This window comes from Chlorocebus sabaeus, chromosome 21 (assembly GCF_047675955.1).
Source record: "Chlorocebus sabaeus isolate Y175 chromosome 21, mChlSab1.0.hap1, whole genome shotgun sequence".
Classification (NCBI taxonomy): domain Eukaryota; kingdom Metazoa; phylum Chordata; class Mammalia; order Primates; family Cercopithecidae; genus Chlorocebus; species Chlorocebus sabaeus.
The window spans coordinates 123,991,068-124,008,359 of NC_132924.1; the positions used below are offsets into that span (position 1 = coordinate 123,991,068).

A 17,292-nucleotide genomic window follows, 5' to 3' on the forward strand; every position below is an offset into this window, starting at 1 on the left:
ATGACTCACACTTTCAGTCTGGCGGGTTTTCTATTTTACTAGGAACCCTTGACAAAGACTCTCTCTTCTGACCAAACTTTAGTCAGTCTCCTGAGTCCTTTCTGATTAGGCCCAGCCTTGGGCTTCTCTCTCTTCTTGTAGAATCCAGTTAGAGCAAGAACTTTGCCAAGTCAGTTGAGAGAAGGCCCTCATCCTTTGTATCTGATCCTTTTATCTTATATCTGATCACCCTGGCCTGCCTTCAGGAACAATAGTATCAAGCCATTTTAGCCAGAAACCCCTTCTCCTTGATATTTCTTTTGATTTTTCATCCACTGACCCCTCTTCTGCCCCTCTTGCTCCTTGATTATAAATTCCCACATGTCCTAATTGGACTTGGAGTTGAGTCCAGTCTCTCTCCCCCACTGCAAGACCTGTTGCAGGGGTCTATATATATATACACACATATATATGTGTATATATATGTATATATATGTATATATATGTATATATATGTATATGTATATATATATGAGAGACGGATTTTCGCTCTATCAACAGGCTGGAGTGCAGTGGCGCGATCTCAGCTCACTGCAACCTCTACCTCCGGGTTCAAGTGATTCTCCTGCCTCAACCTCCTGAGTAGCTGGGACTACAGGTGTGTGCCACCACGCCCAGCTAATTTTTGTATTTTTAGTAGAGACGGGGTTTCACCATGTTAGCCAGGATGGTCTCAGTTTCTTGACCTCGCGATCCACCTGCCTTGGCCTCCCATAGTGCTGGGAACCACTGCGCCCAGCCCATAAATAATTTTTTAACATGCTGTTTGGAGACATAGTAATTTTATTCAGCATCTTAGTTGGATATGAAGAACATGGAAGAAAGAAATCAAGTAAGTGGTGAGGAAAAGTTGTTCCCATCTGATTGGGAATCCAGAATTTCAGTCACCCCAACAGATGATAGAAGCTAAACAAAGTTACAAGATAATTGCATAGGAGGATTACTCTGATTCCTAGGAAACATGGGCTAGGATGCCTTATCTCAGTGGAGGTCATGAACTCCTGTTGCCATAGTCACTGTGAGAAAGAGCTTGGCCTTCTCACCTGTGATTCAGGTAGAATCATTCTGGAAGCATGTAATCAGTCCTCAAAGTTTGTGTCCTGGTTTTGAATCTCTGACATATTCTGGTCCAAATTTTTTAACCCAGGTTCATTTGTCTCAATAGTTAGGTAGGTGATATACTTACTCTAACAAGATTAAAAAAAAGGACAGAGATGATAAAATAAATAAAACCACGATAATAGTACTACTGAATTAAATTCAGGATCATCTGTTTGTGTTTTATCTGTTTGTTCTTTAACCCCTTTTAATGTTAAAAAGAATTTGATATACAATGTTAGTCATGTGATTTTAAGTTTAAGGGTGAATAAAAACTAAGATGACCTTGGAAGCAAGAAGGTGGCTAATCATCACTGTAGGCTTACCTTTTGAGAAACCTCCATGGGATGCCAGAATAACTTACTTCTTTTGCTTTCTAAAACTTAATTCCAGAAGACATCATATATGCATGACAAAGATAAAAGCAGAAGTCTGCATCATTTCTGTGTTCTTAACAAATCTTATTGCCTAAAATATTAAGGAATGTTGAATTAAATATGTGTATTTTCTTTTAGCACATTAAAGATGCCATTCCATTATCTTCTGGATTTATTGTTTCTGAATTCAGCTGACAATCTTAAAAGGCAATGCATCTTTTCCCCTGGCACCTTTTTCTTTTTTAACTTAATTTTCTTTTTTTGAGACGGAGTCTCAATCTGTTGCCCAGGCTGGAGTGCAATGGTGTGATCTTGGCTCACTGCAACCTCCATCTCCCAGGTTTGAGTGATTCTCCTGCCTTGGCCTTCCAAATAGTAACTGGGATTACAGGCGCCCGCCACCACAGCCAGCTAAGTTTTGTATTTTTAGTAGAGGCAAGGTTTCACCATACTGGTCAAGCTCATCTTCAACTCCTGACTTCAGGTGATCCATCCGCCTCAGCCTCCCAAAGTACTGGGATTATAGGCGTGAGCCACTGCACCTGGCCCTGGCATCTTTTAAAGATTTTATCTTTTTCCTTGGTTTTCAGTGGTTCTACTAATGCACTGGGTATGGCTGATTTTGTATTTATCCTGATTAGGAGCCATAGAACTTACAGAATTTGTAATTTGATGTCTTTCATCAGTTTTGCAAAACTTGGAATCTTGGTTATTATCTTTTCAAATACTGTTTATGCCCCATTCTCTCTTTTTCTGGGAAACAGAATACCTGGCAGACCTTTTCATCATGTCCCATGTGTCTCTAATGCTTGTTTCTGTATTATCCATTCTTTCCTTCTGTTCTTCAGTTTGGATGTTTTCTATTGATGTGCCTGCAGTGCACTAATCGTGTCTTTAGTTTTGTCTAACATCCAGAGCTCACAGCCTCATTTATTATACTTTTTACCTCTAGAGTTTTCATTTGATTTATTTTTATAGATTTCAATACTCAGGTGAAATTTTTCATCTTTTTCTCTGTTTTCTTGAAAATGGTCATCATAGTTATTTTTAATCAGGCAACTCCAATATCTGACTCATCTGTGGGTCTGTTTCTATTGTCTTTTTATTTTTTTTCATTTATCTAGTAACTTTTTAATGAGATGCCAAATATAACTTCTAAAAAGTTGTAGAGGCTTCAGATGTTATCATTCTCTCAGGAGGGTTTTCCCTTTCCTCCACAAAACCAAAGAGAGGAGTGGCCAATAACCTTAATCCAATCAAGGACTGTGTGGAGTAAAGGCTGGGCTGAGGTTCTGGTAGGGTTCAAGCTACCTTTGCCCTCCAGTTTCCAACTGGGAACATGGTGTAGGCTCTGCAGCAACCCACTTCCACCACCACCCTAGGAGATCTCAGACTCGAATCTTTGTTTTGCAGTCCATCAAAAACTTCTGCTTTCAGAGGCCTTCCATTTATGTTTCAGTTTCTTGCCCCATACAAGCCTTGAATTTAGCAATTGTCCTTGGAATTTCCCCCTATGTCTCTGCAAAAGCTGTGTTGTTTTTCTGTCCCCAGCAGTGGCCTTCTGTGGTCTCAAAGTCTAAATTCTCAGCCTCATCCTTGTATCCAGAATTGGCAAAATCCCTCATACATCAATACAGGCCACTGCGGACATTAGCTCACCCCTTGAAGGTTCCTCATTCTCTGGAATATCAAGTCCCCCCATTCTTGCCTCAGCAGCTTCCACTGCCTTCAAACAGATGTTTTCTGACTTTGCTTTCTGGCTTTTCTAGTTGTTAGTTGGAGCCTTTGTCTACCGCAAGCTTCTCCATCACACCTGAGCGTGTACATTCAATTTCCTGATGGTCTACTATGTAACTGTATGTAACCGTAAAAGTGAAACTATCTTTGTTACTCATTTCAGAGAAAGCCCTCAGAAAAAACTGTCAGAACAGATTCTGTTGTCCTTCTACCTTGCTGCAATTGCTACTGAGCAATCAACGGGCTTGCTTCCTGATGTGCCAGAAGCCAACACCATGGCACTGGCTTTTGAGAAAAGAAAGGCTTTGTCGTGAGTTGACTGTCAAGGAGACATGAGGAAACCCTCAACTCTGTCTCCTTGAGCTGGGTTTTGTAAGCATACGGTAATGACATGTGATCTGATTAGATTTTGCGATGAGGTGATGCTGGGATGCTCATCTGACTGGACCCTGCCATGGGGTGACGCCAGGGCTTGATCTGATTGCATTCTGGATCTCACCATGCAGTGCCCATCTCTTAATTCAGTCCCTGCTTTGATCTGAGCACTCAGGTTCCGCCCGGGTTGCATGCTCGGCTCATCTGGGCATCCTCAGCTTACGTGTGAAACCTTCCTTCTGGGAGTCCATGCAACTGAAAAACAACTCACAACTTGGGTATATAAAAAGTGAATCAGATTGGTCTGATGCGGTTATACAGTTATTTAATATCTCTTTGTCAGAAGTCAAAATTTCCACAGATTTAGATTAAAGATCTATTGGCTTTTATTGATTCACGAATCAGGATAGCATCTTCTCTAAAAATTTAGAAACGGTACTCCAATGAGCTGGGCAGAGGAGGTGGGTTTTATAGGTAGAAAAGGCCTAAAGAAAGCAGAAACAGGGAACGAAAAGCGGATTGGTCACTGCAAGGTTACAGCAGTCCCCTCTTATTCACACACAGGTGGTATGTCCCAAGACCCACAGTAGATGCCTGAAACCTCGGATAGTACTGCACCCATATATATATACACACACACACACACTATATATATACACATATATACATACACACACAAATATATATATATACACACACACTACATTTTTCCTATACATGCATACATACCTGCGATAAAGTTTAATTTGTTAGGCACAGTAAGAGATTAACAGCAATAACTGATAATAAAATAGAAGCGTCACTGTTGAGCACAGCCTTGGGAATGGGGCCTTGAAAGCAGGCAGAGCTCCCTAGGTTTTGTAGTCCCTAGTGGTCGTGGACAGCATGGGGGAGGAAATTCCCGGGAAGCAGCCTAATTTCACCCCAGGGAAGTCCCTGGTGGGATTGTGGAGAGCGGGGTGAAAAGCCGCTGGTTTAGGGAGGGGGTCCAGCCTAGGCTGAGGGATGAGATGTGGGTTTGGACGGTCCCGACCCTTCCCCCAGCCTCTTTCAAGGATTTTGGAGAAACAAAGCCAGGATCCATTTCCTCTTGATGGCTGGCAAACTGGGCCCGGGCGGGAGGTCCTGGAAGCCTGAGCCTGGGGCGGTGTCGGACACCAACTCCCAGGTCCTCGCCCCACAAGGCCACATCCTCGCCCAGCCCCGCCTCCATTTAGCTCCCCCGTCGCGGCTCCGCCCCGCAGTAACCACGCCCACACGACCGTATCCCCGCCCACGGCTGGCTTCGCCTTGGCCCCGCCCACAACCCTCCTTCCAAGCGGCGGCGGCGGCGGCGGCGGCGGCGGCGGCAGCAGCAGCGGGGGCGGGGGCGGGGCTGGCCTCACCCGGAATGAAAACAAACGGCGGCCGCCGGCGCATCCGGGCACTCTGTTGGTCGCAGCGGGCGTGGCGTGGCGCAGGTGAGGACCCGGCGGCCGAGTGTCCCCGACCCCAGTCTCAGCAGCGCTGCTCGGCGCCCCGGTTCCCGGTCCGACTGGGCACCTCTCCTGGCGGGTGTGGAGCGGCCGCGGGGCTGGGGTGAGCGGCCATGCGTGAAGCTGGGCCGGGGCCGGGAGCGGCGGGTCGGGCTTCGGGACGCGCTGGCCCTTCGGGGCCCTTTGGTTTGCGCTGAGTTAGGCACAGGTGTGGGGTATTTAAAAGAAAATGTTGAGTGTATTGATTTGGGGAGAGAAAGGAATAAATATATCTATAAAAAATTAGCCAAATGCTATACTTGAATCATAACACTTACTCCGAGTATACCATTTGGGATTTATTTGCAATCAAAGCCAGATTTTCTTTGCTATTTAATGACGAGACACTTGATTTTCTCTAACCTTGACGACCTGATTCTATTACTCTCACCTCCTTCCCTTTTATTTTTAATCAAGAATCTTTCATTTTCCTACATATTTTCGTAAGAAAAAATGAATGTGTCTTGACTGGATATAGTTGTGCTTCAACTGTATATAATGTATAGTTGAAAAACTGTGGCTAAAGGTAGCATTGATTGATTCATTACAAAAGTGAAAGTGAAATTTTTAAAGGATCGTTATAACGTTTCACTTTCTGTTTGGAGCAGGGAGTGGTTTTAATGAGTTTCGTCTTTTCTTAGTTACAATGTGAAACATTGTATGGCATGCATGAAACTTTCTCAGTTCTCATGTCAGTTAAAATTAAAAGCTGACTTATTAAACTTAAAATATGTCACCACTTACTCTGTTGTCTATAACTGAAGTTTCCTAAGTTTCAAGATAGTGGTTTAATTTTTTTTAACATTAAATCCTATTAGGTGTAGACCCTGGACCTGTTGTTTGCTCCCTGGAGTGTCTGACACGCACTAGGTTTGTAATACTCCTTTGTCCTTCTGTCAAGTGGTGGCTTGGATGGCATCTTTTTAAAAATTTTTATTTGTTTATTTTTTTAGTAGAGACGGGGTTTCACCATGTTGAGCAGGCTGGTCTTGAACTCCTGACCTCAGGTGATCCGCTGGCCTCGGCCTCCCAAGTGCTGGGATTACAGGCGTGGGCCACTGCACCCGGCCGTGGATGGCATCTTTGAGTACCGCATCAGCCTTTCAAATTGCTTGGCTCCAGTAACCAACCTGTGAAATTACTGTCCCCCAGTGGGGAAACAGTAGGGTTGCTGTGATATTTTATTCTGAATTTCTGAAGATTCATGAGTAGTATGTAAAGTAGTCTTTTAAGTTATTGCTGTTTGAAAAGCTAATGCTTTAAGTACTAATTTGCTTTGCTGTGATAAGCTGTTTGTCAGTGCTTGAAAATGGAGGATTCTCCCATGGGCCACCCAGGTTGCACACATCAACTTCCTTGGCTGTGTTATTCCTTCCTCTCTTTTCTCCTCCCTGTCCTGATTAACGTAATTCTTGTGCCCCGCACTGACATCAAATAGATTTGAACTTTCTTTAAAAAAATATTTGTTTATGAAATACACAAGCTACCAAACTTGATTTCAAAGTTGTGTGAATTGGGTTTGGGGGGATGTGAAATACTGGCCCTCAATAGAAAAAAGAAATTTATCTCGATAATATTAACTCATATTTTTTCCACTCTCTAGAACTTGTCTTCATCATTCAGGGACTAATCACATTTTTCTTTACTTATTGCTTGTCTGATTTGGTAAACCTTAAAGCGCTGCGCTACACCTGCCAGCCGCCTCACATCTCAGCTGCCTCACACGCATCTTTGAATTGCTGTGCTAGTGTGGGATGAGTAGACAGCTCCATCGTGGCATGTACTTCTCTGGGAGAGAAAAGTTACATACCTGAAACAGGCAAGCAGCAAGGGACTCCACGACAGAAGTTCAGAGTCCAGTATTGTGGGTGGAAGTTACGCTCAATTTGATGCTGCCTAATTTTGTGTCTTTGCCTGAGTCATGGTACAAACTCAGGGCCCTGGTTTTCTCAGCTGTAAAATGATCCAATCAGTGTTAGATTTGAATAGTAGATGTGCTGTTAGGCTGTTAATCAGAAAATATGCAACATTTTTCTAGTATTGTAATCTTTTTAATTTAAAAAATTCTGGCATAGAAAATATTTATATATTTATTATTATTTTGAGACGGAGTCTCACTCTGTTGCCCAGGCTGGAGTGCAGTGGTGCCATCTTGGCTCACTACAACCTCTGCCTCCTGGATTCAAGCGATTCTCCTGCCTCAGCCTCCTGAGTAGCTGGGTTTACAGGTACCTGCCACCACGCCCGGCTAATTGTTCATTTTTTGTTTGTTTGTTTGTTTTAGTAGAGATGGGATTTCACCATGTTGGCCAGGCTGATCTCGAACTCCTGATCTCAACTCCTGAACTCAGCCTCCCAAAGTGCTGGGATTACAGGCCTGAGCTACCACGCCCACCCGAAAATATTTATTATTGATAGTTTACAGTTCAAGCAAGCTTTTCTTTATATTTAACTACCAGGATGGTTGGCCTTTTGTTTTATGTGAAACTAGCCAAAGTATGATAGAATTTACAAGCTCACGCCTGTAATCCCAGCATTTTGAGAGACCAAGGTGGTGGATCACTTGAAGTCAGGAATTCGAGACCAGCCTGGCCAACATAGCGAAACCCCATCTCTCCTAAAAATATGAAAATTAGCTGGGTGGGCGTGGTAGTGCACACCTGTAATCCCAGTGACTAGGGAGGCTGATGCAGGAGAATGGCTTGAACCCAGGGGGCAGAGGTTGCAGTGAGCCGACATCACACCACTGCACTCGAGTCTGGGCAACAGAGCGAGACTCCGTCTCAAAAAAAAAGAAAAAAGTTCACCACTCGAGGGATTTATCTTTCTTGTATTTTCTCTTTTCTCTTAGATAAGAGAATAGCAGATTAAGAAATAGCAAACGTGTAATAATCCTTGCTACATATTGGTGACTTTGAAATACATGTTTTATATATGTAATATATATAATTGAACATATATTTCCATGTATATTTTTAGAGAAGTCTGGAGCTTGTTTAAACCATAGTAATTTATATTTAATGAGAGAAGAAGGGAGCTTTGCTTACCCAACAAAATACCTTAACATGTAGGTAAGTTATTAACACTTTAAAATGCAGTGTGGAGTTTTATTATTGTATTGTTTTGCTTTCAGGGATGGCACAAAAGAAATACCTTCAAGCAAAATTGACCCAGTTTTTAAGGGAAGACAGGATTCAGCTTTGGAAACCTCCATATACAGATGAAAATAAAAAAGTTGGTTTGGCATTAAAGGTATTTTTCTTTTAAGACGTCAATAATTGGCAGCATTATAAATCTCCTTGGTAAATAAGATTCTGAATTGTCAGGCATGACCATATAAACTTTTGCCATAACCAAAAGCATTAATGGTGAGCAGGTACCCACTTTTTACTAGGAATTGACAACCTTATTTTTGTTTACCAATATTTTATTCACATAAGGATGTTATCTAATTTTTCAGGCATATATTTTTAATACCATCACAGAATTACATAACATTATTATCTGGAACTCATTTTGACCCATTAGTGCAACAGTATTGGTGCCAGTAAGTTATTGCATTGTGTATTCAGAGTGACAGTGTCTTGGCTCATTCTCGGTCCTCCTTGCTATCATCTGCTATAAAACAATTGCTCCTTTCCCCCAGTTTTCTTGATGCTCTCACTATCAGTGTTCATTTTTCCAAAATAGGTTTTTTTCTAACAGTTGTTTCTCAGTTTTTCATGGCATCATCAGAAATGGTATTGTATGTAAGTGATGTTTCTAGAAACTGAAGTGTGCTTGTTTTTCTAAGCAAATAACAGTACTCATTATCATATTGGAATTTCCTAGCATGTACTTCTCTGCTGTCATTTGGAGTATCCTGAACATGATGTAACATTTATCAGGGACTAGGGATTGTCATCAGGCATTGAATTGCTCTATGTTGTGACATAATGATGTGCTTGGGAGGTGACAAACTGTATTAGGGTCCTAGTTTTTCTGTTTCTTCTGTTCCAAGCAGGCCTCACTTTTTCTTTGCAATCCACCTTCCGACCTTGCTTCTGAATTTACTTGTTATAGTCTCTTGGTTTAGAAACTAGGTGTGGCATAAAGGAAAGATATTTGTCCCTGGTTCCTGGCAGAGCCAAAACTCTTGGGATTTCCTGAGTGGTAAGCATGATGGGGACAACCTTTGTTCTAATGAGGCTTGGTTTCCCCTAGATAGCTTCAGGATGGGGCTGGTCACCGAAAGTACCAAGCTGTAATTAGACACTTGAAACTTTTCGCCCTCCCCTCCAACCTCTGGTAAGGGAAAAGTGAGCTGATGACTAATACTAATGGTCAGTGATTTAATCAGGCCTGCATAATGAAACTTCCATACAAACCCCTAAATGACAGATTTTGGGCAGCTTCCAAATTGGTGAACACATCCACATGTTGAGATGTACACCCCCAACTCCATGGGACAGAGGCTTCTATGCTCAGGGCCCTTCCAGATCTTGCTTTAGTACCTCTTCATATGAATAGTCATTTGTGTCCTTTGTAATGAACTATATTTGTAAGTGTACCATTGTCTGGAGTTCTGTGAGTTGTTCTAGCAAATCATGGAATCTGAAGGGGGTGCTTGTGTGAACCCTCGACTTTGTAGCTAAGGCAGACAAAAGTATGGGTAACCTGGGGACCAGATCCTTGGTAACTGGTATCTGAAGTTAGGGCTTTTTTGTGGAGTGAGCCCTTAAACCTGTGGAGTCTAACGCTAACTCTGGGTAGTTAGTGTCAGAATTGAATCGTAGGACTTCCAGTTGGTGTCAGAGTTGGCTGGTGACAGGAGGAAGAAAGAAATCCTCACTAGTTAGGTTTTCTAGAAAATTATAGAAAGTTTTTTTTGAAGTACTTATAATATACTAGATTTTTAAAAGTATGTATATAAATACAAAAATATAAATGTATTTCTAAAATACGTCAAATGTCATTAACATAGGTATATTCTTCCTCTTTTCCTACGTGACTGTTAAAAAACAGTATTGCTGGACCCAGTGATGCATGCCTGTAGTCCCAGCTACTCAGGAGGCTAAGGCAGGAGGATCACTTGAACCCAGGAGTTGGAGACTGTAGTATGCTGTGGTCCCACCTGTGAATAGCCACTGCACTCCAGCGTGGGCAACATAGTGAGACCCCGTCTCTAAAAGAAAAAAAAGTATATATAGGTTTATGTTACTTAAAAATTTTTTTTTCTTTTTTTCTTTTTTTTTTTTTCAAGACAAGGTCTTTGTCTGTTGCCCAGGCAGGAGTGCAATGGCATGGGCATAGTTTACTGCAGCCTCCAACTCCTGGGCTCAAGTGATACCCCAGCCTTGGGAGTAGCTGGGACTACAGGTGCATGCCACCACGCCTGGCTAATATATTTTTATTTTTTGTAGAGACGGGGTCTCACTTTGTTGCCCAGGTTGGTCCTGAACTCCTGGGCTTGATAAATCCTCTCTCCTTGCCTTCCAAAGTGCTGGGATGACAGGCATGAGCCACCACACCCAACCTATACTCCTATCTATAAAGTTTTCCAACTTCACATATATCATGAACATCTCTTCTGCCATAAATTTATGCTTACACCATAATTTTTATGTACTGTATGGTATTACATTATGAATTTAATGAAACCTTGATCTTTGGGGTTTTTTGAAGTGTTTAATGTTTTATGAGATGTTTAATGAAACATTGAACCTCAAATGCAAATACCGATTGAGAGGAGTATCCCATATCTGAATTATTTGGGACTGGAAGTGTTTTGGATTTTGGAATGTTTGCTTTATACCTACTAGTCAGGCATCCTAATCTGAAAATTCAAAATTCAAAATACTTCCACGTGCATTTCCTTTGAGCATCTCCAGATGTTGAATTTTGGTGATTTCAGATTTTTGGATTAGAGATATTCATCTGGATTCTTTTGGGGAGGAACCATAATGACTTTGCTCTCAGTAGTAACTGGTTCTCATCGTTTCCTGAGCCCTTTCAATCTTCTTTTTTTTTCCTCAATTCTAAAGCTCTCCCTGACAAGTAATTTTACAACTAGTACCCATGATTCACAGTTTTTCATTAAGAAAATTGTTTAAGTCCAACTTGATTTGTTCTCACAAGGTTGAAAAATTGGAATATTTTCTGTTTTTTTTTTTCGTTTTCCCCTCTAGTGGAGTTGAACAGTTCACTATACTTTTTAAATAGATTGCAGTCACATAAGTCATAGCCCACCCTTTTCTTCACCTTAGAAGATTCTCAAGTATTTTTACTTTTTCTGTTGAGCCTTTTTTTTTTTTTTACTATTTGTGCGTAGAAAACGTTTATCAAAGAAATTTTTTTTTTTTTTTGAGACGGAGTCTTGCTCTGTCACCCAGGCTGGAGTGCAATGGCGCAGTTTTGGCTCACCGCAGCCTCTGCCTCCTGGGTTCAAGCGATTCTCCTGCCTCAGCCTCCCGAGTAGCTGGGTCTACAGGCACACGTCACCATGCCCAGCTAATTTTTGTATTTTAGTAGTTATGGGGTTTCACCATGTTGGCCAGGCTGGTCCCAAACTCATGACCTTAAGTGATCCACCTGCCTTGGCCTCCCAAAGTGCTGGGATTACAGGCACGAGCCACCACGCCCAGTCTCAAATAAATGTTTTCACTTTTTCCTGGACTCTCTAAACTCCACATCTCTCAAGATGTCAAGCCACAGCGTGGACTGCAGTGTAAAGGGGTGACCTCTACTCATCAGAGTTGATGGCCTTAGAGTCTTTCATGCCCTTTTCTGTATTTTGCCTTTTTGTTTTTTAAGTCAGTATTCCATTTTCTGATTTTTCTTGATAGGACCTTACTAAGAAGTACTCTGACAAACTAGAATGCTGTGAAAATGAAGTAGAAAAGATAATAGAAGAAATACGTTGCAAGGCAATTGAGCGTGGAGCAGGAAATGAAAATTATAGAACAACGGGAATTGCTACAATCGAGGTGTTTTTACCACCAAGACTAAAAAAAGTGAGTAATTTCCCTAAATTTGAATAGGCACTAATGTCTGGTTAGTGATGTGATCAAATAAATTGTTTTTGTTTTTTGGAAGGTTACAATCCAAAGTTAGAATTCTTTTAAGTGACTTTACATATTGAGCAATTTATCAACTTAAAAGTTAATGTTACAGATTCTTAAACTGGAACATTCCCAGGGTAGGCTTTTAGAGAACCTCTTGGGCCTCTAAAACGCCACAGAGCTGTATGTCACATTCTGATCCTTTCTAGAGTGCGGATGTTGAGAAGTAATGGGGAATAAAGGACTCCCAAGTTTCCTAGATACCTGTGCAGGAGGACACAGCACAGAAGGCTTCATCCTTTTCCTGTTCCAGTAGAGGTCAGAGGGCAGTCTGCCAAGTGCTCAAGCAGGTCCGAGGAGATCTGGGTGGGGTCACCTCCTCTCATTGCCATGGCCAGGTAGTTTGCATCTACAAATGTCACTGTGGCAAGGCATCCAGAGTCTCTTGGCACTGATCAGTGCCAGCACTCTCAGAAGAAATAAGAGTATAGGGTCCAGCCCTACTGGGTCTGTGGGTTTTTCTCCTCATATGTGGAGACAACAGATCGTAGAAATAGACACAAGACAAAGAGATAGAAGAAAAGACAGCTGGGCCCGGGGGACCACTACCACCTAGACACAGAGACCGGTAGTGGCCCCGAATGCCTGGCTGTGCTGTTATTTATTGGATACAAGGCAAAAGGGGCAGGGTAAGCACTGTGAGTCATCTCCAGTGATTGATAAGGTCACGGGAGTCACATGTCCACCGGACAAGGGGCCTTTCCCTTTTAGGTAGCCGAGGCGGACAGAGAGAGGACAGCTTACGTCATTATTTCTTCTATGCTCTTCTCAGAAAGATCAAAGATGTTAATACTTTCACTAATTCTGCTATTGCTCTCTGAAGGCGGAGCCAGATGTACAGAGCAGAACATGAAAGTGAAACAGGAGTGTGACCACTGAAGCACAGCATCACAGGATGGCTGTGGGTGGGCCTGACTGATGTCAGGCCTTCCACAAGAGGTGGTGGAGCAGAGTCTTCTCTAACTCCCCCAGGGAAAGGCTCCCTTTCCTGATCTGCTAAGTAACGGGTGCCTTCCCAGGCACTGGCGCTACCGCTAGACCAAGGTCTGCTAAGTAACAGGGGCCTTCCCAGGCACTGGCGTTACCGCTCGACCAGGGAGCCCTCTAGTGGCCCTGTCCAGGCATAACAGAGGGCTCACACACTGGTCTTCTGGTCACTTCTCACTGTGTCCCTTCAGCTCCTATCTCTGTATGGCCTGGTTTTTCCTAGGTTATAATTGTAGAGCAAAGATTATTATAATATTGAAATAATAATACTACAAACTAATAATTAATGATATATATAATCGTATCTATAATCTATTTCTAGTATAACTATTCTTATTCTATATATTTTCTTTATTATACTGGAACAGCTTGTGCCCTCGGTCTCTTGCCTGGGCACCTGAGTGGCTTGCCGCCCACATATATATTAATATGTAAAACCTCATACATAAATGGTCATAGCAACACTATTCAGTAGCTGAGAGATGGAAATAGTCCAAATGTCCATCAACAGATGAAGGGATAGATAAATATGGTATATTCATACGACAGAAAACTATTCACAATGCAAAGGAATTAAGTGCTGATGCGTCCATAGCGTGGGTGCACCTGAAAACATGATACTTAGGGAAGAAGCCAGAACAAAAGACCACGTACTGCATGATCCCATTTACAGGAAATGTCCAGAACAGGCAAATCGGTAGCAGCAGAAAATAGATGAGTGGTTGCTAGGGGCTGGGGGGCAAAGGGGAGTGAGTGGGGTACAGGCCAGGTGTTTCTCTGAGGGATGGTGGAAATGTTCTGAAATGTTAAAGACGTCCAGCCTTGTGGGAGAGGCCCCTCTGAGTAGCCCTGCCTGGTGGTGCCACGCTGCCGCCCCCTTGAGGATGTGCAGGTCACAGGGTCAGCCTGTGCTGGGTTATGTTCAGTAGACTTCTAGTCAGGCAGCCTTTTAGTTCTTAACGGTGAGCTAAGTTTATATCCTCTGCCGTCAGCTTTTCTGATTTCACAGGGTAATCTCTCCAAAGTGTGTTAAATTCAAGTACACTTTATTTGTCTTACTTTTAACAGGATAGGAAAAACTTGTTGGAGACCCGATTGCTCATCACTGGCAGAGAACTGAGGTCCAAGTGAGTATCTGTGCACTCTGTGTCCTAGGTGCTCTGGGCCTTTTTATACTGGCTCATTTGATCCTCTGTGAGCGTCCTCTTAAGATAGGTAGGGCAGGTATTATCCTCATTTTATAGAACAGGAAATTGAGGCTTTGAGGTTGAAGGACTTATTAGAGCTGATACTGGTAGGTAAGTGGCAAAGTGAGGGCTCAAGACTTGCAAACACTATTTCCTGGTGTAACTTCCGAGCAGGTGGGAACTCCATGCCCATCACATGGTGGGCACTGGGTGTATGTTTGAAGGAGTGAGTGAGTGATATAAACAGGAGACACCTGGTACTCACTAGCTCATCAGTTTTGAATTATTATTTTTTTCCCTAATGCACCAGTAGCTTGCTCTGACCTTCAGCATGGTGTTTTATCTGATTTCAGGCTGTTGGCCCATCTGTAAAACACACACACACATACACACACACACACACTTGTCTGCCACATACTAGTGAAATCCTAACTTTGAGATCTGGTGGGTTATTTCATCTCCTTATATGTTTTAAAATGGTGTTGGGAGCACCTCCAGGGCTAGCTAGCGGGTGTATTTCTTCAGCTGATTTTTCTCATTTCCTTCTTTGGTCTACATCAGGACTGTTAGGGGTGGATTCAGGAAATGACATTCAACACACATGCGTAGAAGATCCTGTGGATCAGCCCCCGTTATGGGCTCCTCCAAGGAGACCACAGAAGGTATAGGGGGTGGATTTTCTCTGGATGTGCAACTAGGGCTTGCTGTTCACATGGATCTACAGCATTGTGGTCTCCACCGCCTGAGGAAACAAGTAGTAAAACAGAGTTTAAAAAGGACCTTGTCTCCTACAGTTTCAAATAGCCATCTAGTAAGATGGCTTTATTGTGATGTTTGTGAGTCAGCCAGTTGAAATCCTGCGTGTTTCTGATAAAATGTATAAAATAGCTATCATGATTAAAGCCTTCTTTTAAAAAATACTTATTTATTTTTTAGAGATGGGATCTTGCTCTGTCACCCAAGCTGAAGCACAGTGGCGTGAATAGAGCTCACTGCAGCCTCAAACTCGGGTTCAAGCAATCCTCCTACCCAAGCCTCTCAAGCAGCTAGGGCCACAGGCACGGGCTACCAGGCCTGGCTAATTTTAAAAAATTGTTTGTAGAGATAGGATCTCTCTGTTGCCCAAGCTGGTCTTGAATTCCTTCCTGGGCTCAAGCCATCCTCCCACCTTGGCCTCCCAGGGTGTTGGGATTACAGGTGTGAGCCACTGGGCCTGGCTAAAGTCTTTTCAATGGGTAATAAATAACAATTTTGTTTTCACTGGTTTTTGTTTTACAGAATAGCTGAAACCTTTGGATTTCAAGAAAATTATATCAAAATTGTCATAAATAAGAAGCAGCTACAACTAGGTATGTATGGCAGAGTATGCATAAGTTTTCAATGAACCAAATATAGAAATAATGACTTCCCTTTTTTTCTCACTGGCTTTTCAAAAATTTGTAGCTTTATTGCAATTATAATCCAAAACTGATTTAGAAGTTTACTAAAATAAAAATGTAAAGCAGGCCGGGCGCGGTGGCTCAAGCCTGTAATCCCAGCACTTTGGGAGGCCGAGACGGGCGGATCACAAGGTCAGGAGATCGAGACCATCCTGGCTAACCCGGTGAAACCTCGTCTCTACTAAAAAATACAAAAAACTAGCCGGGCGAGGTGGCGGGCGCCTGTAGTCCCAGCTACTCGGGAGGCTGAGGCAGGAGAATGGCGTGAACCCGGGAGGCGGAGCTTGCAGTGAGCTGAGATCTGGCCACTGCACTCCAGCCTGGGCGGCAGAGCCAGACTCCGTCTCAAAAAAAAAAAAAAAAAAAAAATGTAAAGCAGAAAATAGCTTTTCCAAGAAATATTTATTGTCTGCTCTATGATAGTGGGAAGAAAGACACTCATTACAGCTTAGATAAAATGTTATAGAATGGAACATGAGGTGTGCTGAGTGTAAGATGCCAGTTCCAGCAAATTCTTCTTGAGCGAGAAGAGCGAAGGCTCTGTGAGGACAGTGGGGAGACCATGGTGGCGTGCGTTCCAGACGGAAAGCCTTGTGTCAGAGCACTATGGTGTGAATTTGAGGAACTGAGGAAGGTCCAGCGTGGCTGTGTGTGGAGAGTGAGGGGAGGGGAGTGCTTTTTAAGGATGGAGGGGCAGGCAGAGGCCACACTGAATACCCAGGAGACATTTGGCATTGTCTGGAGACATTTTTGGTGGTTATAACTTGGTGACGGGGGAGGTTGTGCTGCTGTCATTTAGTGGGTGGAGGCTAGGGATGCTGCTGAACGTGCAATGCCCAGAACAGGCCCCACAACACAGACTTGCCCAGCCCAAGATGTCAGTAGCACAGCTGTTGGGAAGCGAGAAACTAGATGACCTTACTCAGTGTGAGTACATTTCTCCTGAGAGAAATGGAAAGCCATCTGTGCTGCGGAGTGACACACAATTCTGTGTGTGTTTTAGAAAGGTCACGTAGTAGAGGAATGTATTTGAAGGTGGCATGAGTTGACTTGAGACCAGTTAGCTATTGCAGCAATCCATACAAGCCCTGTAGCCTGTTGGTTTTCAGTGCGTTCCTGTGGCCTCGAGAATGAAGTTCACATTTCTTAGCTTGATCTAAGCCAGCCCTTCACAGCTTACCCAGCCTTCCTTTCCAGCGTCGTCTCTAGCAATTTCCCATTGTCTATTTTAGATGTCATGGATATCTTTTCACTGTTGCCTCATCCCTCTGTTAATTCTGTTTGTGGCATCCTTCACTGGACAGAAATCCTTGATTTTGGTGTCATCAAACCCATTGCCTATGGTTTGTGTTTTGCTGAAGTCGTTTCCCTAACCCCAGGGCCACAAGGAGAGTCTACATTTTCTTGAATATTAGCTTAATCTATAAGAGGTCCTCAGT

At 42.9% G+C, this 17,292-nt stretch overlaps 1 protein-coding gene across 4 annotated transcripts in view; it reads left to right on the forward strand.

The window, feature by feature from the left end:
• The first annotated feature begins 4,937 nt into the window (after window positions 1-4,937).
• Window positions 4,938-17,292, forward strand: part of NUB1 (negative regulator of ubiquitin like proteins 1) — a 33,268-nt gene continuing 20,913 nt past the window's right edge. The window contains exons 1-6 of one of the 4 annotated variants that reach the window (XM_007983526.3): window positions 4,938-5,086; window positions 5,959-6,010; window positions 8,274-8,392; window positions 11,965-12,132; window positions 14,296-14,354; window positions 15,693-15,763. In XM_007983526.3, the coding sequence (XP_007981717.1) occupies window positions 8,276-8,392; window positions 11,965-12,132; window positions 14,296-14,354; window positions 15,693-15,763 (415 nt within the window). In that variant the 5' untranslated portion in view covers window positions 4,938-5,086; window positions 5,959-6,010; window positions 8,274-8,275. Of the gene's footprint in view, window positions 5,205-5,958; window positions 6,011-8,273; window positions 8,393-11,964; window positions 12,133-14,295; window positions 14,355-15,692; window positions 15,764-17,292 lie in introns of all 4 variants that reach the window. The other 3 variants (XM_007983527.3, XM_007983522.3, XM_007983528.3) reach the window with 3 other exon arrangements.